This window comes from Vombatus ursinus, unplaced genomic scaffold (genome assembly GCF_900497805.2).
Source record: "Vombatus ursinus unplaced genomic scaffold, bare-nosed wombat genome assembly UNPS02015255.1, whole genome shotgun sequence".
NCBI classification, from domain to species: domain Eukaryota; kingdom Metazoa; phylum Chordata; class Mammalia; order Diprotodontia; family Vombatidae; genus Vombatus; species Vombatus ursinus.
In genome coordinates this window covers 22930088-22955958 of record NW_020955033.1, presented here as the reverse complement: position 1 = coordinate 22955958, position 25871 = coordinate 22930088, and the positions used below count along the sequence as shown (strand labels likewise).

Here is a 25871-nt window from a genome sequence, read left to right as displayed (position 1 = left end):
TATACATTAGTAAATTCCTTGATTTATTCCTTTCTTCACTTATAGTTGTGACCCTAAGAAAGGCACTTAAATATCTGTCTGCCTCAGTTTCTTCACTTGTAAAATGGGGATAATAATAGTACCTAGCCTCCCAGAGTCAGGATAAATTGAGATAATTTTTGTAAAGTATTCTTGCAAATCTTTTTTGTTGTTGTTCTAACTCTTTGTGACCCCACTTGGGGGTTTTCTTGGCAGAGATACAGGAGTGATTTGCCATTTCCTTCTCCAGCTCATTTTACAGATGGAGGACTGAGGCAAAAAGGGTTAAGTGATTTGCCCAGGGTCACATAACTAGTATGTGTCTGAGGTCACATTTGAACTTAGGTCATCCTGACTCTAGGACTAGCAATGCTATATCCACTGCACCAGATAGCTGCCCCCTTCACAAACCTCTAAAGCAATTATATGAATACTAGCAATGGGAAAACAATTTTTATACCCCTACTCAATTTAATCAGTATTTACCCAATTCATTGTGATTTAATGGGTATCAGTGATTGTATTAGCAAGTTAAATAGAATTAAGTTTAATTTAGTTGTGTTAATTAATGCTGTAAGAATAGCAACCATAATTAATTCACCATGTATTGATCATAATGTTACTTCTAATTGATTCATAGGATAGATTTATACTTTGTTCAGTCTGATATTAACTTGTATTAGGAGTTTGCTGTGCTAGCACTGCCTCCCTCTCCTACTTCAAAGAGTACTGTGAGAGAATTAAGCTTGTAAACCATAGTTTACTTTCCCCATTCATTATTATAAATGTTCTTACAAGTCTTGCTGCCTGTGGAAAACCTCAGAATGCTGCTGACAATGTGAAAAGCTCCTGAATATTGCTGACAAAGTTTTGACAAAGTCCTAGTGGTTGATGGATATTTCCCTTAGCCAATCAAAGGAGTTCCCAACTTCTGAAGATGACCAATCATGCATTTTAACTCCCTATTCTACTTTTAGAGACCTTCCAAGGTCTATAAAACCCCCTTGCTGATGAGCAGAAGCATCCTTGGCTGTGAGAAATGTCTTGAATCTAATTGCTTAAGGACTACCAGTCTCCCTAATAAATTGATTGTGCTCAAAACTCTGCCTTAGTTACCCTTTGTTGTGGATTAGATTTCTTTTTTTTTTTGTGGCCCACACTATTAGAGAAGAGGCTATTGCACAATATAATATGCACTTGACTGTCTCCTACCAGAAGTAACCATTGGAAATAGTAATAGTGAGAACCAACTCTAGCTGCTCCGTACATCTTGTATGTCTCTATGGCTGGTCTTCCCAAACTATATGTCTCTGTAGCACAGGGACTATGTTTGGATCTCTAGGTTCTCAAGGGCAGTCCTTTGATTGAATCCAAACTTCACGGAACAAATCCCCCCTTAAAGGATTTGTTCTGTGAAGTTTGGAATCAGTCAAAGGGCAGCCCTTGAGAACCTAGAGGGCCACATGTGGCCTCGAAGTCAAAGGTTCCCTACCTCTGGCTAGTACATGGCAGGATCTCAGGAGGGTGATTGATAATTATAGGAGCTTATACCACAAGATCATAGATTTAGAGCTGGAAGGGAATCTCAAAAGTCATACAGTCTAACCCCTGCTTTAAAAAAAAAACATTAGGATAGTCAGGTTTAGAGAGGTTGTGACTTGCCCAAGATTACATGGGAGGAAAGGGCAAACTTGGGATTCCACCCCAGGTGTTCCACACACCCATGATGATATCATCCCAGGTGTTTGGGCATTTATAGCTATCACCTGTAAAATCAGGATAATACTTGCACAACCCAGCCCACCAAGGAACAATTCCATTAGCTAAGTGCTAGGCATTGGATCAAATGACCTAATGTAGGGAAAAGTATTTTGTATCCTGAAAGTCAGAGGTTTACTACAATTGTTAAAATTTCAGAGTGAGCATACTTGGGAATCTACAAATTAGGGCATGGTTTATTTTGTTGATTGTCTAAATTTAAGAAAGTGATGATGAAAATGTTAATAATATAGATTAAACCCCCTCCCCCAAGTGTCTATAGTACTTTTCATCCTCCACCCTCACTCCACCTCCAATCTGGTTGTCCAACCAGCATTATGCAGCTTAAAGCCCTGTCAGCTATCATCATTCCAAGTAACCCAGCCTTTCCTATCCCTGTCTTGTTTCAATTGCGTATTTCTTGTGCCCACAGGATATTCTTGGGGAGGAGAGTGACATGGTCAGATCTATGCTTTTAGGAAGAATATCTTGGCAGCTGTGTGGAGACAGACTAGAATTAGTAAGTTATTGCAATAGTTCAAGTGAGAGATGATAACAGTTGAAAATAGGGTGAGAAGGGGATAGATAACTAAGATTTTATAGAAGTAGAATTCACAAGACTAAGTGACTGATTTTATATGGAAGGTGAGTCATAGGGAAAAGTCAAAGATGAGACTATGAGAGCTGATCAAATCAAGAGAGGAGATAGAGAGATTAGAAGAGTGCCCAAGACAGAGCCTTAGGAGGAAAGAATATTCAGGAACAGAGGATTAGTTTCAGAAGCTACAAGAAGTGTCTGAGGTCAGATTTGCCAAGAAAACTCAGGAAGAGTAGACATGGCTGAAACAACTGAACACCAATAAGAGAGACAAGTATGGCAGAGGGGAAAGATTGCTCAGTAGTCAGAAAGACCTAGATTCAGATCCTGCCCCTGACATAAACAGGCTGGAGGACCATGGGCAAGTTACAGCCTTTCAGTATACAACACAGTAGAGTGGAAAGATTCCTGGGTCTGGAGTCAGGACCTGAGCTCAAATGCTACTTCTGATCTTTCATTTGCCACCAGCTACTCTGCTTGATTTTGATTCAATCATCATCTTCATGATGCCCCACACAGGATAAACTCGTCACCAGAAAACTGGAGAGTCTTCAGTTTTTCAATCCATACTTCTTTGGTACTCTGAGTTGCTTCTGCCTATTTGATTGGAAGGCTGAAGGCTGGAGCAGAAACCTCCTCCTATAGTCTCCCTTGAAAGAGGATTTAAAATGCCCAACATCTCTTTTGCCACCAACTGCTCTGTTTCGTTTTGACTCCATTTTATCCTATCATACCCTTGTACTATACCTCTCCCTCCTCCTTTCCAGCTTCCTTTTGCACATTGTCTATCCCGATAGATTATAAGCTCCTATTCTTTCTTATTTGTATTGCCAGCGCTTAGCACAGTGCCTGGCACATAGTAGGCTCTCGATGTTTCTTTTACACTTACTCCACATGAGACCTGTGTCTCTTAAGTCACTTAACTTCATTGGGCCTCAGTTTCCTCATCCATAAAATGAAAGGGTTGAACTGAATTTCTTCTAAGGTACTTTCCCGTTCTTTTCCTTGGATTTTGTGAAATTATAGCTGGATTACTGATCTGGATTGGTACAGGCAGTTTCTCTAAAGACATGAAATCATAGCTTCTGACAAAAACATACACATGCACAAGCCCAAGCCAGAAACCAATACCTTAAAAGACTTGCAAAGCACGGTATGGCACAAATTAAATTCTTAGAAGACTTGAAAATAGAAGAGGAAATAGGCTACCAGTCATTTGGGAAGGCTGCAACAGGACTGTGGAACTGTGGAAACAGGCCTCGGTTCAGATCTCACTCTAGACCTTACTGCCTGAGTGACCATGGGCAACTAATTTAACCTCTTTAGATCTCAGTTTCCTTATCAGTAAAATGAGGCGATTGGACTAGACTCTGAGGTCTCTTTGGGCTCTACATCTGAGCCTACAAACTAATTGGCAAATCATGAATAGAGGAATACGGGAGTACATGGAATATGGTCAAGGGCAAAACCTCGGTGCCTCTTGAACCGTTGACCCACTTTGGTGGGTAGCCTATTCCCAACTTGTCTTCCTCACTGAGTGAACAGCCTCTTCCAAAAGCACCAGGGTAAATTCATGACTAGAAGTGGACCTAGGGAAGGGGAGTGTTGTGGGGGGGACGGAGGGGTGAAGCTGTGTAGGCAGGATGACTATCTTTCCCTTCTGCTGCCTACTTTTATTTTTTTCCAGAGCAGTAAGAGAAGTTTCTGGTGTTTGGAGCTGTCAACTCTAATTTTCAAGACATCCTAAAATGAATAAAGAAAAAAAAAAACAGGCAGGATCTACATGCTTCTAAAAGCCAGTTCGAGGAAGAAGAACCCTCCCGGGTCGTGACACTTTGGGGCACTTCCAGGAAGTAAACGGGGCCTCGGGGCTGGAGAGAGCTGAGAGTTCCCCCTCAATACTAGGGCGGCGAGCCTTCGCCTCTGCAGCAAGCCCCCACGTGTCCAAGCAATTTGCCCCTCCCCTTTCTTCCCTCCTCTCTAGGGATTGGCTACCGTAGAGAGAGGGAGGAGCCTAGCCGTCAGAATGAAGAAAGAGGCTTGCTGGGGGGAAGGGGTGTGTGTGAACCAAGAAGCACTAGGGGGAAAGAGCTTGCGCCTATGAGCCACTTGGGGTCTAGGAACGTGACATAAGCCCTGAGGGTAGAGGGGAGGAGCAGGTGGAGGTTGTCTCTGCTGTACCCCATCCTTCTTCGAGTCTCTTGGTTTATAGCCAAGTTCTTTTGCTGACTCGATATTCATACTCGTCTTCCTTCTCTCCCTTCGCCTTCTTTTCTCCAATCGACTCTTCCTCCTCTCACTCCCTACACACTCACCCCGCATTTTACCAGGATGGTTCAGCCCGGGATAAGGGGGCGGTGTGCTCGGTCTTCGCTGGTGCCGCTCAGGAGCTGCCGGGCTTGCACGAGGCTCAAGGAAACCCAGAGCTGGCGCGGGAGAGAGCGGGGGCCCTCTGCCGGAGCTGCGTGCGGGGTGCACCTCGCAGCCCGGCAGCGGCTCGCGGCGGGCAGTGGCGCGGCTCTGGGGCTAGGGGGCTGAGACGCCCGGGCCGCTGCAGCTTCGCTCCGTGCGGGGAGGAGGGCCGAGTGGGCCGGCCCCGCGTGGGAGCCCCGGGGGCGGGCAGTTCATCTCCTCGCCTTCCACAGGCTCACGGTCAACCTTCCACAGGGGCTGGCGGGCCCGGGAGAGTGGGAGCAGGCGGGGGGGAAGGGGGAGGGCTGAGCCTGGAGCGTGGACTTCAGAAGGGGAGAGCGCTGCAGGAAGTGGGGGTGGCGCCGCAGCCCCTCTGGGGACCGGCGGAGAGGGGTCGGAGGCACCCCGGAAACGGATTTCGCTTCAGTGCCACCGCGATCTGGGAGCGAGGGGCGAGCAGAGAGATCTGGCGGCCCGGAGCGGCTGCTGAGTAATTGCCGCCGCCGCGCGAGGGCTAGGCTTCCACGTCCTATCGACGAACTGCAGGCACGGGAGTTGCTGCAATAGCAGCGCCAGCTCCTCCTCCCGGCTCTCCCCCAGCAGCTGCCACCCCTTAGGCTCTTCCCGCGGCCAGTGCCACTTGTCCCTGGGGCGTATCAGAGCCCTCCTCCCCTTTCCCCGCTCGCTTCCTCCTCCTCCTCTTTCTCCATGGCTGGGTCCGAGCGGCAGCAGCCGCCTCGGCGGGGTGAGGAAGAGGGCGGGCAGGACTCGGCGGCCGCGGCGCCCCTGCACGATGCCGAGCTGGCCCTGGCCGGCATCAACATGCTGCTCAACAACGGCTTCCGAGAGTCGGACCAGCTCTTCAAACAATACAGGTGACACCCCCCCCCCCCATCCTCCGGCCCGCTGTCCTTCCTCCTCCTCCACTGCTCATGAAACCCTCTTGTTCCATTTTCCTCCCCTGGGTCTGGCCGCAGCCCCTGCAGCTGGACACCGAGTCTTTCTGGCTCTCTTTGCCCAGCCCTGCCCTGTCCCGCTCCCGGATTGTTGCCCGTCCCTGCGCCCACCGCACCTGATCTACGCCCTCCCCTTCCAGCAAGAAGACGCGCTCTAGTTAGCCTTGATTCCTTCCTCCCTTTTTGTATTTAGCCTTGGCTTGCTCTCTCCCTTCTCCCCCTGAGTCCTTTTCTGCAGCTGCTCTCATGGATGGATATCTCATTCCCTCTCCAAGGAGGTGTGCCTGTATGTGTTTTTTACGTGTTCGTTTCCCGCTCTCTCACCACGGTGCCCCCCTTCATCTCTTCTTGTTTGGAGATCATTTTGTGTTTGGACCAGATACTTTTTGAGGGAGGAACCTGAGTCGGAATTGCCTTGTTGTGATCTTAGGCTATGGAGAGAGAACATTTCCTTGTGCATGTTTTGCAAGGATTTGTAGAAGGCTTGCGGATTCCCTCTGATAGTTAACTATTTAGTGGGTCCTTCTAGCTTCTCTAGGAGCGTTATCTTCGTGGGCTGACACATCTGCTCTTTGAAGATAGATACATAATTGCCATTTGAGACTGAAAGCAGACTAAACTCAGTATTTTATCTCTCCCCAGTCTTCTGAAAACGCCCTAAAATATGATCTCCAGAAGGATTTGGAAAGCATTAGAAATATGTGTTTCTCCTCAGATACATAACGTAAGAGGAGAGGAGGAAGAAATAGAAGTATATATATTAAGCAGAACACTGCCCTCCACCTGAAGGACTTATCGGTCTGCATCCATGTAAATAGCTTGGCAGATACTCACTGAACTTCTGCAGTAGTGTTTTGTCCACAGTAGGTGCTTAACAAGTGTTGGATTTTTATGATGAATAAGAAGAATGAGAAAAAGAAGCAGGTTTTCGTGGTTTGGGCTTTTGTAGAGAGAATATAGCTAAAAGTCAGCCACATTGTAGACATATGCTTGAAGATTTCGGGAGAACATATTATAAGTATCTTTTTTTTTTTTCAGGCTAAGCAAGTAGACATAGGCTTTAAAGGATGACAAGACCTAATAGTCTTTTGCTCACATTTGCTGTTAAATATCTTTCCTGAAAAGTTTTAGCTGTCATCCATTTTGCATATTAAAATATGATTTGGTTAAAGTGATAGTACATGAGAGACTGTTGCTACGAGATCTTCAAGAATAACAAAAAATTACAAATGATTCCATTCAAAGAATGTTATTTCAGTATAATGCTATTAAATATGTTAGATCTCCCAAAGTGCTAACAATTACTTCAATTAAGTTGGAATTGGTACATTGTTTTCACCTGGCAAGGAATGAGTCTTTTAGGCAAGTGAATTTTATGGGTAAGCATGTCACATTTTTAGTTTTTTTTTTCCTCTTTAAATAACACAGAGCTCATTTTCATCCAGGTTTAAGTTTACTGAGTTATTTTCAAAAGCAATGAAAGATGACAGTTTTAAAGGATTCATTTGTTTATAGTCTTTCTTGTTAAATATTTAATTGCCAACATGCTATATTTTATAGTACTATACTATGACTTGTTGCAGAACAGTGGGAGAATTAATGATGTTTGGTTTTTACCCTTGCAAGGTTTGGGTTACTGGGCTGTTAGAGTACTTTTCGAGGTTCAGGCATTAGTCAAAACCCCACATATGCCAATTTTAGTAGTTATCTCCTCTGCCATGGCATTGATAGCCCCTTTCTCAACAATATGTTGTATAATGTGCAAACTCTGGTCATTTTTAAATTATTGATATATTTGTTATCCACATTATACTTACTTGGTCCAGAGAGTTGTGTAAACAAATGTTATTTGAGGAGAATGGTGTGAAGTGAAGAAAACTCTTCTGGTGGAAATAACATGCAGATAGGTAGTCTTTGTTTGAAGTAAAAATTAAAGCTATTAACATGATTTAATAATTTGATGCCTGCTTCCTTGTCCTTTTCCTCTCTACCCATGCTTCCCCAAACAGTATTTTAAAAGTTTGAAAAAGATTGTCACCATGTTACACATCCTGTTGCTTATATATATGTATATATATATAGATATATATAGATATAGATATCAGATTTGTGATGTTGAAAGCTACAGTGCTCTTCATAATTCCTAACAATGCTTCTTTTCTGACTCTTTTGCTTAAAATCCATTTTGGTTAGCTCGGTTATTGGGTTTTCATTTTATCTGGCTTACCTAACAGTAGGAAACAAAGTGTCTTTAAAGCTGTTTTAATTATTACAATTTGGATGCTGAATTTAGAAAATTCCAGATTTCAATTTACATTGGCACCTCACCTTCTTGAGTTGCTGTCCATCCCCTAGCCACCACTTGCTTCTCTGGAAAAAAGCACAAGTGTAGGGTAGACAGTATTGGACTTGGATTCAGAAAAACCTGGCATTTCAGTCCTTAAAGTCCCATTCTGCCCTAAGTCCTATGATCTCTTTTTTTTTTTCTTACTACCTGTGTGACCATGGGCCAGTCATTTCACTTTTCTGTACCTCAGTTTCTTTTTCTGTAAAACAGGGACAATGATACCTATAGTAATTACCTCATAATTTTCTTGTGAAGTGTAAATGAGGTAATGTACATGAAAGGCTTTGCAGACTTAAAAATGAATGCTACTTTAAATGACAGTTGTTATTATCTTCTTTTTTTGCCAGCAACTCATAGTATTAGAATAAGAAAAAAAAAAAAAAACAACCCACCTATGAATAGTTATTTATAGAAGTAGATTCTCATGGAAATGAAGAAAAGGAAATAGTTTAAAGTAGGTAGTTAACTTCACTCACATAGAGCCATTAGGATAAAAGCTTTTTTTGAATCATTCTATGTATTTATTTCTACAAATAGATTGGTTTGGTAACTTCTGGTGAGGAAATTCCTTCCACCTGTGCCAGTCAAATATATGGTCTTAGAAAGTCGCCTGGAGGTGCTGAGAGGTAAGGGACTCGTCTCCTGTCACACTGACATTATGTGTCAGAGGCAGGATTTGAATCTAGGTCTTTATCCACTATGCCACAATATGTATTTTTTAAAGAGATTTTATTATTTGGAAGTACACTACATGCACCAGCCTAAACACTATTAGTCAACAACAGCATAATAGACTATCTTCTACAGAGAGAGAAGAGGCTACTTGTCCATTGAGGGCTTTTTGATTAGTGGTGACAGATTTTTGTGATCCATGTCTTGTGTCCTTGGTTGTCTTAGAGCATAATATATGGTCATCAAACAGAGCAAAGCTAACTGGGCCCATTGGACTCAAACCCCAGGACCTTGTGTTTGTTATTTACTTAGTGCACTAACCATAGTGAGCTCACCAGGCATAGGCATATTGCAGGCATATTTGTGTTTAAATGGATGTTTTGAAAGTGCTTGAAAAATATGTTCTTTTAAGTAGACAAACATTAGCCTGGAAATCTTTTTATTTATACTACTGATTTGCTTGTCATACATAATCTCTTTTCATACATAGAATTTAGTTCCAGTCAACAAATATTTATTAAGCTACCAACTATGTGGAAAGACAAAGGTAAACTTTAACCTAATCCCTGCCCATAATCATGGCAGATGACAAATTAGTGATAGCCAAACTAATGCCTTTTTTTCTATGTATTTTCCCCTAACATCATTGAGCTTTCCAACTCTCTTGGAAAAAAAATCAACTTCTTTTTAGGTTGATTGGTGTGTGAGTTAGGGGTTAGGATTTGGGAGTGGTAAGTGCTAAGAAAGACTATAAAGATGGGGGTGGAGTGCAGGTTATGAAGGGTTTTGAATGCCAAGCAAAGGATTTGTATTTGATCTTGGAAGTAAAAAGGAGCCATTGGAATTTGTTGGATGTAGGAGAATAACATGATTAGACTTGCACTTGAGGAAATCGTTTTGACAGGTCAGTGTAGGATGGATTGTAGAGGGGAGAGACCAATTACAGTCTATTGCAGTAGTCCATGAGGTGATAACACTTCACTGGACTGGTGGTGGTGTCAGAAGAGAGAAGGGAGCATGTACAAGAGAAGTTATGAAGGTAAAATTGACAGCCTTGACTATAGATTGGATATGGGGGGACAAGGAGAGGTGAAAGAATGAGGAATCTAGGATGACACCTAAGCTGTGAGTCTGGGTTCCTGGGAAGATGGTGATACCTTCGACAGTAATCCAAAAGTTAGGAATGGGGGAGGGTTTCTGGGGAAGATAATGAATTTTGTTTGGGATATGTTGAGTTTAAGATGTCTACAGGTATCTGAATGGTCAGAGATGTCTAAAAGATAGTTGGAGATTGGGAGAGAGGTTAGGACTGGACAAGTAGATAGATATCTTACAAAAGTCTGTCAGTTGCTAGTAACTAGAAATATTTTTCCTAGACTAGCCCACAAAAACTCTTAAAACTTGTGTCTGAACCATAGTACTATCAGCATGTACTAATTGCACTAGCCTAACAAACATTGGGTTCTGGAACCAAGAGAAGTAAGACATGAGGAAGTAGAAGATTTTTTCCCTCCTTTCCTGGCTTAGGGACAAACCTAAATAAAACTTAAAAAGGTTGTCTTTGACACATGTCTTTTCTCTTTCCTTTTCTGTATGCCTGTCTCACTTCATGATACTGTTCTCCATAAACACCATCTTGTTCTGAGTTTCCCACTGTAAACACTTACTTTGAGGTAAAGGACACAATAGGCCTGACTTACACTCCTAGGTACTCCATGTTCCAACACTACTTAGCCTATAGATACTCTAAGATTTTCAAGTATTTTGTTATTGTTGTTTTTATGGAGCCTCACCTGTCAACAAGAAGGACCTTCACCCAGAGAGGAAGGGGGATATTTTAAAGTTGTGGACACTCCACAGAACACCAAGCAGTGATGGGCATACAACAAGCACTCAAATACCTATTCTGTTTGATATGCCTTTGGTATGGTTTCTCCAAGAGAAGTTATGTTTTGCTCTGAGCAATCGGTAATCTTTTACTAACCCCCTAAATCCAACATCCTTCTAACTTTGTTATTATTGTTGAGGCTACCACCCCATCCCTTTCCTCTATCAGATTTATAACCTTGAAGTCAACCTTGATTCTCAGTCAGTTAATAAATATTTATAAGTGCTTATAATATGCCAGGCACTGTGCTTTTCATGTGATTCTTTCCCTTATATCTAGTCAGTTGCAAGTCTTGCTGATTTTGCTACCATAACATGTCTTATCAATCCCTTTCTGACAACTCACATGGCCACCACCCTAATTCAGACTCTCATCACCTCTTCTTGGATTATTAGAGTAGCCTCCTAATCGGTCTTCTTGCCTGCTTTCTTTCTCTTTTTTAATCTATTTTCCATCCTGCTGCCAATTTTATATCCCTAAAGCGCAGAGAACAGACAGTGTTTAAGAAACTCCATTTATGCCTCTAGGATAAAATACAAACTCTTCATTTTGGCCTTAAAAACCTTGACAGTCTGTCCACAAGTTACCTTTTCAGACTAATCTCACATTACTTCCCTTCATGCAAGTCCCATATCAGCCAAGTTGGCCTACTTGCTCCTCTCTTTACATGATATTCAACAATCCACGTCTTGTCTTCTTGCTATTGTACTGGGCTTGCCCTCCCTACCTGGAACATTCTTCTTTACTTCTTTTGTTAAAATAATATTTTCTTCCCCCCACCACCAATCATATATTAAAACAGTTTTTAACTTTTTAAAAAAAGTTTTGAGATCCAAATTCTATCTCTCCCCTTATCCGTCCCTGAGATGCAAAGCAGCTTGACATAAGTTATACATGTGCAATCATGTAAACATTTCGATGTTATCCATTTTATACAAGAAGACTCGAAAAAAAGAACAAAGAAAGAAGGTGAAAAATAGTATGCTTTAATCTGTATTCAGACATCAGTCTTTTTTCTGGAGGCGGATAGCATTTTTCATCATGAGTCCATTGGGATTGTCTTGGATGATTGTGTTGTTGAGAATAGCTGTCATTTACAATTGCTGTTACTGTGTACAACATTCTCCTGGTTCTGCTCATTTCACTTTGCATAAGTTGATGTAAGTCTTTGCAGGTTTTTCCGAAATCATCTTGCTTATCATTTCTTATAGCACAGGTGATGTGTTCCATCACAATCACATACCACAACTTGTCCAGCCATTCTCCATTTGATAAGTAATTGATGAGATTGATTTCTAATTCTTAGCCACCACAAAAAAGCTGCTATAAATATTTTTGTACAAGCAGGTCCTTTCCCCCTTTTTTTGATTTCTTTGGGATACAGATGTAGCAGTGGTATTGCTGGGTCAAAGGTCTTCTTTACTTCTTAGAACTCACAACTTCTCTCAAGGCTCAGCCTAATCACCTCCTACAAGACGCCTTGTCTGATTTTCCTTGGTTATTACTGCTTCTCCCCAATCCTAAAGTTGCTTTCTATTTATTGCACATATATTTTATATTTACTTCTGCATAAATGTTGTCCCCCTGTAGATTGTAATCTTGAAGGCAGGAACGCTCATTGTGACCTTTGCATCTTTAATGGCATAATCAGTGCCAAATAAGGATTGATTGAATTGAAGATCTTTAAGTACTAATCTGCTGCCTCATGAGGCAGCCCCTTCCATTTTTTTTAACAACTCTAAATTTTAGGAAGTTTTTTCCTTATATTAAACCTAAATACTTTCCTTGTAACTTTGAGCTGTTGCTTTTAGTGTATCTGTCTAGGGCCAAGCAGAACAGTCCTGCTTGTCCCTTCAAATATTTTGTAGGATCATAGAATTTAGAGTTGAAAGTCAGTCAGTCAATGAACATTTATTAAGTGCCTAGTGCCAGGTACTGTAGTAAGTGCTGGGGATACAAAGGAAGGCAAAAGACAGTTCCCGCCCTTGAGGAGCTCACAATCTAATTAGAGAGACACCATGCAAATAATAACTATATACAAATAAGATATGTACAGGATAAATTGAAAATAATAAACATAGGGAAGGCACTAGCATTAAGGGAGCCTGGGAAAGGCTTCTTGTAAAAGGTGAGATTTTAGCTGGGACTTGAAGGAAGCCAGGGGAGCCCAGAGTTGGAGATGGAGAGGGAGAGCATTCCAAGCATGAAGGATAACTAGAGAAAATGTCTGGAGCTAAGAGATGGAGTGTCTTGTTTGTGGAATAGCCAGGAGGCCAATGTCACTGGGTCAAAGAGTTGTAGTTTGACCTTCATTCTCAGAGAGGACCATGATATCAGGGAGATATTGACATGACTTGCAATTGACTTTGATTTGAGTGAGAGAGGGCTGTGCAAAGTCACCAGCCTCACTTTTCTCCTCCAGAGTCAACTGGGTCCACTGGCCTGAAATCGATCAGGATGTCTGGAGGGTCAAAGAGTACTTGGGAAGAGATGGGAATGGGGGGAAGTGGTAGATTGGTTTTGAAGGGCTTTGAACACTAATATAGTTGAACCTGGAGGTGATAGGGAGCCAATAGACTTTATTGAATTGGGGAATAATATGGTCAAATCTGCTCTTTAGGAGAATCACTTTGGCAGCTGAATAGAGAATAGATTGGAGTGGATAGAGATTTTTTTTAATAATTAATTTATTTTTAGCTTTCAACATTGACTTCCACAAGATTTTGAGTTCCAAATTTTCTCCCCATCTCTCCCCTCCCCCCACCCCAAGACAGCACGCATTCTGAATACTTCTTCCCCTCATGTACTTTACCTTCTATCACCCTTCTTCTTTTATCCCCTTCCCCTTCTATTTTCCTGTAGGACAGGATAGATTTCTATACCCCATTGCCTATATATCTTATTTCCCAGTTGCATGTAAAAACAATTTTTTAATATTTGTTTTTAAAATTTTGGGTTCCAAATTCTCAGGGAGAGACTTTTGACAGGCAGACCAACCAGCAGGCTATTTCAGTAGTCCAGGTATGAGAAGATGAGAGTAGTAGCAGTATTTGAGGAGCGAAGAAAGCTTATTTGAGAGATTTTTCAAAAGTGAAATGGATAGACCTTGGCCACAAATTGGATATGTGGGGCTGAGAGAGGGTAGGGATTAAGGATAACACCTAGGTTTTGAGCCTGGGGGACTGGGAGGTTGGTGATATCCTTGACAGTAATAGGGAAGTTACATATGGGGGAGGGTTTGGGGGAAAAGATGAGTTCAATTTTGGACATGTTGAGTTTTAGATATCTACAGGACATCCACTTCAAGATGTCTGAGAAGCAGTTGGAGATGCAGGACTGGAGGTCAGCAAAGAGGAATATTAGAGATCATTTGGTCCAGCCTCCCTTGCTGGTAAATTTATATCTCAGTACTTTTAACAGATTAGAGGAGAAGTGATTTGAAATAATAAATTAAGCATTTATTACATACTTAATATGTGCCGAGCACTTTGCTAAGTACTTGGATGCAAAGACAAAAATGAGAGTGCCTGCTTTCAAAGAGATTATATTCTATCAGGAAAGACAACCTTTACATATGTAAGTATGTGCAGAATAAATGCAAAACAAATATATGATAGTTAAATACAAGTTGGTGAAAGAGGGCACTAGCATTTGTGAAGATCTGGGAGGTGTGATATAGAAGATGGTGCTTAAAAACTGCAACTTGAAGGAAAATAGGAACTCTGTGAGAAAGTAGTGCATTCCAGGCATTGGAGACAGCCAGTGCAAAGGCATGGAGATTGTATATGAGAGTGCTCTGTATAAAGAACAGAGAGGTCCAGGCTTTTTGGACTTAAAGTGTGGAAAGGGGAACAATGTATAATGAGGTTGGAAAAATAGGTTGGGGTCAAGTTGTGAAGGGCTTTAAAAGTCAAACATGAATTTACATTTGATCCTTGAAGCAGCAGGAATTCATGAAGCTTATTAAACAGAGGAGTAACATAAATCTGTGCTTAAGGAAAATTATGTTGGTCGCCACGTGGAAGAAGGATTGGGATGGGATAGACTTGAGGCTAGGAAGTCATTGCAATTATCTAGACCAAGGGTGGGGAACCTGCGACCTGGAGGCCACATGTAGCCCTCTAGGTCCTCAAGTGCTGCCCTTTGACTGAATCTAAACTTCACAGAACAAATCCCCTTAATAAGAAGATTTAGGCTTGTTCTATGTGGCCCCAAAGGATAGAACCAGGAGAAATGGGGTGGAAGTTGCAAAGAGGCTAGTTTAGGCTTGGTGTGAAGAAAAACTTCCTGACAATTAGTGCTGTCTGTGAGTGAAATGGATTGCCTCAGAGGTGGTAGGTTCCCCCTTTCTTGAAGGTATTCAAGCAGTCACATGGCCACTGGATGGTTACATTATAGTGAGAATTCCTTTCCAGTTCACCCTGGACTAGATGGCTGCAGAGGTGGCTTTCCACTCAAATTCAGTTTGTTTTTTAATGTATGGGAAAAAACTGAATTTAAAATTTAATCTGGGCTGCATAGGATTACTTTTAGTCTGGTGAATCACTGTCTTTGCTTTGAATTTGTTTCATTTTCTTTGAATTTCAAATCTCAAAAGCTTTTCCTGTGTAATGTTAGGAGCTTGAGGTCCTTGTCTCCTTTAAAGTAAGCGTGTATTTGTTTACTATTTTTATTTAGATCTGGGATAAAGAAGTGGACTGAAGTCATAGCTGCACATTTGTCTGGTGCTGTGAGAGAGTGCTAATCTAAGCCTAGAATTGTCAGTGGAATATTAGTGTTCCAGACTTTCTTCCCATTATTACTAAAATCTACACGTTCTGTAAAAGGCTCAGTTTACATAGGAACGCTCTTTGCTTCAGATATTCCGTGTCAGATTGCACTTTGGGCATGTATGCTTCCATGATCCAGTCATTTTGGAATTAATCAGATTTTCCAGTAGTGCTAGAATTTGTTGCTGAGGTAACAAAGAGAAGGCTAAGAAGGAACATTGGTGTTATAGTCAATAATTATTAAGCACCTTTTGTGTCCAGTTCACTGTGCCAGGCATTGGGAAAGGAAAAAAATTAGCTAAGACCTAGTCTCTACCTTCTTGCAGCTTACTGTCTAGGAGCAGAATAAGGGCCATCTATTGCATAGACAATGATGATAATAGGTGCTGAGTTGATTAGAGGGTTGCAAAGTGAAGTGCTTGGTCTGAGTTGGATGGTTCTCGGGGGAGGGGGGTTTGGGGGAGCAAGTGACTTTTGGGTTCGACTCTTAACAGTTGCATAAGGTTTCAACAATTGGACAATGATCTTTACAGTCAATGTTGAACTATGCCTGTTTGTACAGCATCCATGAACACAAATGTTAATGGGAGGTTACTTGAAGCCTAATTAGATCTTGTTCTTCGAGAGACATTGCCAAAGTAAAATTGGCAAGACATGAGAGGTAGATTGAACATTCATGGGCAGGTTTTACCATTGGTCTGAGATGATTCTCTGTAGTTTACAAAAACTGAGACTAAAAGAGTTTTGGATGTTTGTCTTGATACAGAGTTGAAGTGTAATTGTTCCAGATAGTTGTAACAGGCAATTAAGGCAATGGCAAGTTCTGAACTCTTCTTTGGCATTAATAAAACCTTAATGAATAATAAAGTCAAATGAATGGAACCATGATAGTTAAGGACAGCCCAAACTAAAGGAAGGCAAATTGCTTGCTATTTCATTATTCAGGAAAGGAAATTCAGTTCCTAGTTACAAAGCTCTTTGGTGAAATACTTTTAAAATTGCAAAAGAATGCATTTTCCTGAAAGTAATAGTATGGTCTACTATGTGTCTTATATAAATGAAACCATTTCTATTCTTGCTGATTTTAATAAATCAATGAATTTCAGTTTTTTAAGTAGTCTTTTCAAGTTGTGGATTATTGTACTTTGTTGTATTGTTGGTTATCCCTTTGAGTTTGTAGGAGAGATAGCAAAGGAATGAAAATTCAGCTTCGTTTTCCTTCTTTTTTTAGTTGCACTGGTGAAAAGTTTGGGAAGCAGCTTAAAGCATATCTTATTTGTTTTGGTATTTTCTTTTAAGGCTTAGTATTTTTTTTGTATTGAATTGTAAATGAAGTTTAAGGATACTCTGGATTTCACTTTCTCATGTTAGCCTGGTCTTCAATAGCAAAGATAACTGAAAATGACAGTGAATTGTATTCATTCTAAAGAGGAGAGCAGAAGAGAAGGAAATGAGTGTTTCTTTAGTGCCTATTATGTGCCAGGCACTGTGCTAAGTGCTTTAAAAATGCTGTCTAACTTGATAGTGCAGTAGAACTAAAGCAGGTCCTGGCATACCCTACCAGATTGGGCCCAACAACAAAGTTTTACAACAGTATCTTCATTAAGACATTTATAATCACACCGCACCAAAGTGCTAGGAAATGCTTTTGTATAGCTTGTATACATTTTACAGTAGACTCACCCATTTGGCTTAGCTCTTATTCCTTCCCATTTGTCATGTTTCTGTCCTGCCTGCTCAGCTCAGTTTTGAAGTAACTTCCCCTTGTAATGTATGAGGCATTTTAGTAGGGCCAACTAATGGTGGTAGGTGAGGCATATCTGTAGATCAGAATGATGTTGTTGCATTATTGACCTAATTAGAAGTGCTAAAAGAGGAAAAGTGAACCTAGTTTAACTAATCTTGACCTGAAGAATATGCTTCAGGTTATATCACTTAACTTCAATGACTGAAGCTTAGGTAAAGTTCTCAGTGGGAAATGCAAATAGTAAAATAAGGTAAACTTAGAAACAGCTATTAAAAAACACTGTTTAGTATTACAGTATTTGGATGTACAGTGAGATTATCTCTTCTAAATAATTTCAACACATAAAGCAAAAGCTTTGCCTGCTGCTAGTGCCTTCCCTTTCAAACTTTTTATTTAATTACTTTGTTTTTATTTGTATTGTCTATATTTATTCTTTATATACTCATATTTGTACTTGTCTTTCCTATTACCAAATTCATAAGGTCCTTGTGAGTAGGGATTGTTTAATTCACTATATTTGTATTCTCAGCACCTAGCACATTGCCTGGTACGTAGTAGGTACTTAATAAAGACTTGGTTTTGGTGAGGACATTTTTGGCCTATGATATAGGTCTTACTCTCAAACATCAGCTTATAAAGGGATTCTGTTGTGTTTGCTTTATAATCTTCCCTCTAATCTTTTGAATGTCCAGTTCATTTCATTATAGTTCCCAGTTGCCTGGGCTTGAAATTCTGAAATCATCTTTATCTCTTTTGTGTTCTTTGACCCTCACTTCCAATCAGTCATGAAGTTCTGCAATACTTACCCCTTTCCTCCTTCCCTCTCTCCCAGGCCCTCATTACCTTTGTCTGGATCATTAGATGATCATATACCTCTCATCACCTGTTTGATCTCCCTTCAATCCTACTATACTCTAGAAGGATTAATTCATCAGTAATTAATAGATTAGTTTGGAGTCTTCTCAGTGTACTCCCTAAAGTATGCATTGTTCCCAAAGAAAAGTCATCATTTCACCCCCTCTGTTCCTTAGGTAATAGATAGGCATTGAAGTTTTTTGAGTGAAGTTCAAATTCCTTAGTTATTCAAAGTCGTCCATGTTGGGGCTGCAAATTACTTTTAAAACCTAATCTCTTAACTATTCTCCTTTGTGTAACCTGTACTGCAACTACCTTAGAATTACTCTGTTTTCAGACTTCCTGCCTTGGGTTAGGCTATCTCCTTTACTTGTTGACTTGACTCTGTCCTTTTCCTCTTTTTCTACAATACTCCATTCCCTGTCCACATCTTACACATTTTTAAAAGGTTGGGTATGTCTTCCATCATTTAGCCTTCTGTGGTTTTTTTTCTCCCAACCCCTCAAGAAAAAAAAAAGAAAAAACTGGAAATTTTCTCTTCTTCCTCTATGTGTTCATTACATCTTGTTAATTGTCAATATATCACATTTGTTCTACTTTGTATTATAATTATTTTATGCATGTTTTATCTCCCCTACCTGTTTGTAAACTCCTGATGGCAACGACTGAGTCTTTTTTGCAACTGTATCCACCTTATTGCTTTGTACACAGTAAGAACTCAATGTTTGCTGACTAAGGTGGCAGACTCAACTGAGTTGCTCAGTGTTGTGTCCCAGTGCCTTAGCAGGAATGAGCTTGGCTGGAACTGTGAGACATGCTCTAGAGGGTGAATCATTGGCTCTTCTTGCCTTCCCCAACAGCATAGTGATACAATGGCTTGGGCTACACCTGACAGTTGTGTGCAATGAAGTCCAGGAAAGATACACGTTACTTGTACTTGAGTATCTTCAGAAAGGAGAAGGAAGACACAGGATCCATAAGCTACTTTGATGCTGCCTCTTCCTCACTTTCATGAATCTTATCCAATTCTTATTCCTGCAGCATGCCTGTGCGGCTCATATTCTAGCTCACCAGAATCATCACCAGAATCATTTAGTATCGCATCATAATATACATCAGGCGATGGCATATTGACCAGTTTAAAGAGTACATCAGTGCTATTTCCAGACCTTACTCGGTTTAAATAGTCTCCCTGCTACAGCCTTGTGTAGACAAAAAAAGACCTGGGACCACTGCCAGTGTTAAGTTCCACTTTCATTTCAGTCAGTCAGTAAACATTTGTTAAGTACCTACTATATGCCAAGCACTGTGGTAAGTGCTGGGGATGCAAAGAGAGGCACAAGACATTCCTTGCTCTCGAGGAGCTCATGGGGGAGACATCATGCAACCAACTCTGTACAAACAAGCTATATACGATATAAATTAGAGCTAATCAATAGAGGGATGACATTGACATGAAGGAGATCAGGAAGAACTTCTTATAGAAGATAGGATTTAGATGGGACTTGAAGAAGTCAGCATAGCAAGGAGACAGGGATGAGGAGGAAGAGAATTTCAGGTAAGGAAGACAACCCGTGAAAATACTCATTCAGGAAAGGGACTATCTTGTGGGAGGATCAACAAGGAGGCCGGTGTTGGGACTGCCCAGTGTGGCAGGAAAGGGCATGTGGATGGTATGAGGGATAAGAAAGACTGGAAAGGTGGAGAGGGGACCAAGGTATAGAGGGTTTGAGTGCTGAACAGAAGATTTTACATTTGGTCCTAGAGGGGATTGGGAGCCACTGTAATGTATTTAGTGAAAAGGTGACCTGGTCGAACCTGTGCTTCAGGAAAATCACTTTTGCTGCTGAATGGAGGAGGATGGACTGAAGTGAGGAAACACTTAGGGCAGGAAGACATTCAGAAGTCTATTGTAAGAGGCTAGGCACAAGGTGACAAGGGCTTGCACCGGGCCGGTAGCAGTCTTAGAGATGAGGGGGCATATACAGACATGTTATATGAGGTAAAATCAATAGGCCTTAGCAACAGATTGGATATGGTGGCGGGGGGAGTGAGAATTCAAAGATTACACCTATGTTGTCAGCCTGGGTGACTTGGAGAGTAGTGGTAACCTGGATAGTAAAAGGGGAATTTGGGATGAAAGAAGGGTGGGATAGGTGGGGAATGGTAATGAGCTCAGTTTTGTGTATGTTGAGTTTAGGGTAGATGATCTTGACCAGTGAGTTGAGGGAAATGAGTTAAAATACAGCCAGTGCTGAAACAAGGTTGCCAAGATGGCTGTCTCTTTAAGAGGGATCCAGGTCTCAGTGAGAGGTAGAAGATGGAAGGAATGGGAGAGGAAAAGATTTAAAATGGAAGCAAGTTTGTTGCTTATGGAGCAAACATTCCAGAGAACACAGTGCGTGAAGTATGCAGCTTTAGTGGAGCGTGGGAGTGGAGTGGGAGAAGATTTGGGTTGAGGAGGATTGGATTAGGGAATTGGTCAGATCAGGATTTAAATAATGACAGCTGGTGAGATGGTGGCAGTTCAGAATCACTGAGATGGAGACTGTATGACCTGGCCCGAATTTATTAATCATTTGATGAATAAGTTCAGGTGAGTTATCGACATCAGTAGGGTTTTGGTTATAGTTCTCTGACCTCTTTATTTATTTTGTTAAACATTTCCCAATTACATTTATAATCTGGTTTTGGCAGCACTGGCGGCATTTGGGAATTTGACATTCTGACACCTGTCCTCTAGCCCAACTCTCTGCTTTTACGTATGAAGAAACCAAGGTGCAAAAAACTCTGATGACTTGCCCAAGGTCACATAGGCAGTAACACAACTTGAGAATAAAAGTATGAGCATACATCCCATAGGAGGGTAATATTCATTTTTAATCCTTTGAATTAAGTAATCCATTCTTTTCAAATTTATCATCATTTGAACCATGTGAAATAAGGCATATGAGGTCTTTTGGAAAAGGCACTAATATTGAACTATGTTTAACCAAAACAATTTTTTATATTATAGGTGTTTAATCTTGAAATGGTAATGATGCATATTTTCACAGTCTACATGCTAATATATTTCCTTTTTAGTGTAAAAATCAGTGAATGTTAAAATGTACATTTGATTACCCATTATGTTCCTTTTAAAATTTTTAACTCATGACTGTTTCTTATGGTGATTCATATGGTTCACATGTAGACTTTCATTATGAACATTTGACAGTACCAAGAAAAATAGAGTTGGTATTTGTTACAGACTAAAAAAAGCTGAGAACTACATACATTTCACTATGTGAACTATAGCAAACACCATTGAGACAGTTGAGAATAGCAAATGTAGGTTGTTTAAAAGGTATTATACAGTAAAGATACCAAAGGCATGGGAAAAAATGTCAGATCTTCTTACTGACCAATACTACTTTCCTATCTGTACAAAAATTTTATGAGAATGATTGAAATACAAATACAAAGGTATGAAAAACATATGATGTGATAATTCTTTAAAACAGTGCAGAAAGCCAGAGAATGGCAGAATTTTTCGACAGTTATGAAACTGCTGAAAGAATGTTGGATTACAAAAAGAGCTAATAAATGGAACTATTTTCTTTTGTAGTTTTTGTTCAGCTGAGAATATAAGCTCTTAGGCCACTAATAAAATTATTTAAAATGATCAGTTTTGTAAATTGTCCCACATGCTTTATTGCCCCTGCTGAAAGCTTAGTTGATTTAAAGAGACTCTAAACAATGCTTTACACTCCATTTCTTCAGGTTGATAGGATCGTCATTAATTGGTTAACAAGGAAATAGAAACCAATTGGGTCATTAAGTATGATGATATCCTGCCTTTGCCTTAAAAGGACCAGGGCTAAGGAAGTTGAGATTGGGAGCTACACAAATATGCAGTACTTCGTTTCCATTCAGTAGCTATTCATTCACTATATCATTCAGCAAGCATTTATTAAGCACTTACTGTATAGAGATCCCTGTGCTAGGCACTGGAGTAGATAAAAATTTAGATTAGGTTTGTGCCCTAAGGAAGCTTCTGTTTGAGTAGGAAAAGAGGACTATTAGCATTGCAGTATTAACATTTGCCAAAGCATTTTGTGAGGTTTGAGGGGGGCAATCTGGGAAGGCTTCTTGGAGGAGATAACATTTGCATTAGGCCTTAAAGCATGGGGAGGAATTCAAAAAGACTATTGATTTTCTTGTTAACAGTAACAAAAGCAAGATTTAAGTTTATCCCAATATAGTGTGTAGATTTTATTTGTGAAATTTCAAATGGTATCAAATAAGCTCTAATGATATTTTGTATTTACAGCCTGAAAGCTCTCTCAGACTGTGCTGATGCATTGTAAATGATAATTAACTGTTTTTTTACTCTCTTAGTTCTGTGTACATTATTTCTCTTATTTAAAATAATTCTGCTCACAGGAAGCAGAAAATAGAAGCACTTGAACATTTTATTAGAGTTTTCTTCACTGAAGTAGAGCCAGCAGCTATCTGAGAAATAATTTAATTTTAAATATTTAAAAAACAGAGGAATATAAAAATATTTATACAAGTTAATAAGGTGTGTTGAAAAATTGACCATTACCAGCAAAACCACTTCTCAAATTACCTTCTTTACTTATTTGTTTACATTGTCTATCCCACTAGAATATAATCTTCTCAAGGGCAGGGCCTGTTCTGTTTTTGCCTTGTATTACCACCACCTAGCACAGAGCATTTTACATACATAGTTAAGTTTTTAATAAGTTGAATTGAATTACTATTCAGAGCCATGGTATTTTCATCAGTTAAATATTTTAGTGAGATGCTGTGGGAGTATAGAAAAGAAATGAGATGGCCTCAGCTCTCCAGAAGGTTACAATTTGATTGAAATTATGCAATATGTACATATTAAAAAGACTTGGTAATTCTTAAAAAGCAATCTATAAGTGCAGATTAATTTAAACAGTGCCTTGCCCTGTACATGTTGCACATGTTTTCTTTTGCCTGGAATTTCCTCTGTCATCAACTGCCATCGAATCCCTACCAGTCTAGCTCATGCCACCCTTTGGGAACCGTTCTTGATTTTCTTTACACCCATGACTTCCCTTCCCAAATCAGTGATTATCAATAGCTTTCCCTGCCTTTGACCTATCACGATATTTTGCCTGCATCTCTATGATGAATTTTGTACGTAAATATGTAACATACACATTATGTGTGTTTATGTCTATATCTTGTCATTTCTCTGCACTAGACTGGAAGTTCTGTGAGACTTTTCCATATCTAAATCACTGATCTAATAGGGAGAGCCTTCTGAATGGCAGCAATTATACAGTATCTGGGAAGTATAAGAGCAAGCTAAGTCTTAGCTAAACTTTTATTTTGTACATCAGTGCTTTGTGTACTTTGTTGTTCAGTCATTTCAGTCATGTCTGACTCTGTGATCCCATTTGGGGTTTTCTTGGCAAAGATCCTGGAGTAGTTTGACATTTCTTTCTCCAGCTCAATTTTTTACAGATGAGGAAACTGAGGCAAACAGGGTTAAGTGACTTGCCTAGGGTCACATAGCCAGTGTCTGAGCCTGGATTTAACTCAGGAAGATGAGTCTGGCACATTTATTCACTGTGCCATTTAACTGCCATGCTCTGCACACAGTAGGTGCTTAATAAATATTTGGATTGAATTGGTGTTTTAAAAAGTAGATATAGCATATGCTGTACCTCCTTTAAAAAGGAGACCAGAAATCAGGCCAGATATCCTCTTCCCCACCCAGTTTTTTAGCTTTAGAGAATTAATTGATAAAGCAGAGTTTTGTTTTTTGTTTCTCTACATAGCACATATAGGTATGAAGCCTCAAACTTAAGAACTTACTGGTGTTACTTACCTAGTAACACCAGCTGGAGGATATTACAACACAACTGACTTATAAATTCTCTGACCAAAGCAACATAAAATTGCAGATGTAGGACCCGGGAGTTCCTGTGAAAATTAATATTGATTTTATATTAACTAATATTGATTTCATTCTATAACTATATTCTGTATTCTAAGGCTCTTTTCTATCTCTGAGCAAAGAAAGCTGTGAGTCCAAAGGTTCAGTCTTACTCTCTGGTGCTGTGTACATTATTTCCCTCATTTAAAATAATTCTGCTCACAGGAAACAGAAAATAGAAGCACTTGAACATTTTAATTCCCACAATCACTGTTAAAAGAAAAAAAACCTCAATATTCTCATAAAGCATTATCTCAGCATTTCTTGTAAGGTTTGTGTGTTATCCTTGAGAAATTGAATTAATTGAACTTGTCCCATCTTCCAAAAAGATGATCTTGTCTAATCCCTGAGTCGCCAGTAAGTATATATACCTGGTCCTTTATCGGTAACCTCAGGATGCAACTTGAACCCACAAAAATAATAAAAGCATTTCATAGAGAGAGGTGGTCTTCATCCCATGTGGGGGCTATGCCCACTTAACTTAAGGTAACCAATCATAATCTCTCACCTCTGCAATGCTGGCCAGTTAAATTGTTTTTTGTTTTGTTCTTTGTTTATAAAAATGAGTTACATTTTCAATTCTGGGTCTTTGACAATAAATGAAGGCAATCTGCTGACCTTTTATTATCAGGTTGCATGCCTCTGTTATAAATGACATCTTGCTTAGAGAAAACTGTCTCAGTTTACCTCTTTGTTAAATTTCACACACAAAATTTCCTAGGCATGGGCTGTAAAGTTTTGTGGCAGAATGGGTGAGTTAAGGTTTTGTTAAGGAGATAAAATGTGTTGGAGGGAACACTCCAGAATTGGAGAAATGATTGGTACACTCTTCAGTAAGGATAATGCTGCTGTGCTATAGGACATCTAATCTCCATGACAGAACTCCAATTTTAAACTCCAATTTACAGGGAAATTTTTCTGTAGGAATATATTTCATTTTTCATAACATCAGTCAACAGAAAGGTCAGATTTGCTTTATAGCTGGTTTTACTGAGGACATATTCCTACTCTCTTGCCTTGTTTTGGTGAGGTGATACTGAATTCTGAAGGGCCATGCCGTGAAGCTTCAGCTCTGTCAGGGCCCTCCAAGACATAAAGGCTTTGAACATTGTCCCAGACACAGACTAGGTATACTTTCCAAAGACCAACCTCATTCTGTTGAGAGAGTCATTATCACTAGATTGTGATTGCTTTAGCCAAACAACTGGTGAAACATATTTCATAAAAAACAAGGCATACCTTTTACATTAGTATTGAGGAATTGCAGATTAAAGGAATGTTTGTAAATTGCAGGGGAGAGAGAGATGTTTTGAAAAGGGTGAATTGTTTTTAACTCAAGTTTTGAAAGAGGGGAGGAACATGAATTTACCCTATCATATATGTTTAGAAAGTTAAGGCTCCCTAATATTATACCTCTGGCTTGTATCATCATTATCCTCCTCACCTTTTGGTGATTTATAGAAAATTCTGGTGATAAAAATACCATTTCTCTTTCTCCTTAAGTTGACCTATACTACTTCTTGGCCTCTACTGGGTCTTGAATGTCCTCACGTGAGTTTGCTGTTCTATCCACATTGTAGTATGCAAGGACTGTTCTATTTAGACTCAGAATCCTTGAATTTGAATCTAAACCTTGCTATTTACTGCTTCTGTGACCATGAACAAATCACTCAACTTCTCATCTATAAATAGAGATTGGAATTCTAAGGTCTTTCCATCTCTAAATCTCCAATATAGTGGGAAGGGCATTCTAAATGGCAGCAATTATAATATACACTCTCTGGGAAGTATAAAAGCAAACAGATCAGCATGAAGGCTGGAAGAGGAGTGAAGTCAGAGATGTGCTTAGCTGCAGCAGGGAATCTTGATTCAGG

The 25871-nt window shown here is 40.0% G+C and overlaps 1 protein-coding gene across 2 annotated transcripts in view; it reads left to right on the top strand.

The window, feature by feature from the left end:
* Positions 1-5156: 5156 nt before the first annotated feature.
* The window catches only part of LOC114031700 (tetratricopeptide repeat protein 39C), a 112418-nt gene continuing 91703 nt past the window's right edge, over positions 5157-25871 (top strand). The window contains exon 1 of one of the 2 annotated variants that reach the window (XM_027846853.1): positions 5157-5661. In XM_027846853.1, coding sequence (XP_027702654.1) covers positions 5495-5661 — 167 coding nt within the window. In that variant the 5' untranslated portion in view covers positions 5157-5494. Of the gene's footprint in view, positions 5662-8680; positions 8716-25871 lie in introns of those variants that run through there. The other variant, XM_027846854.1, reaches the window with a different exon arrangement.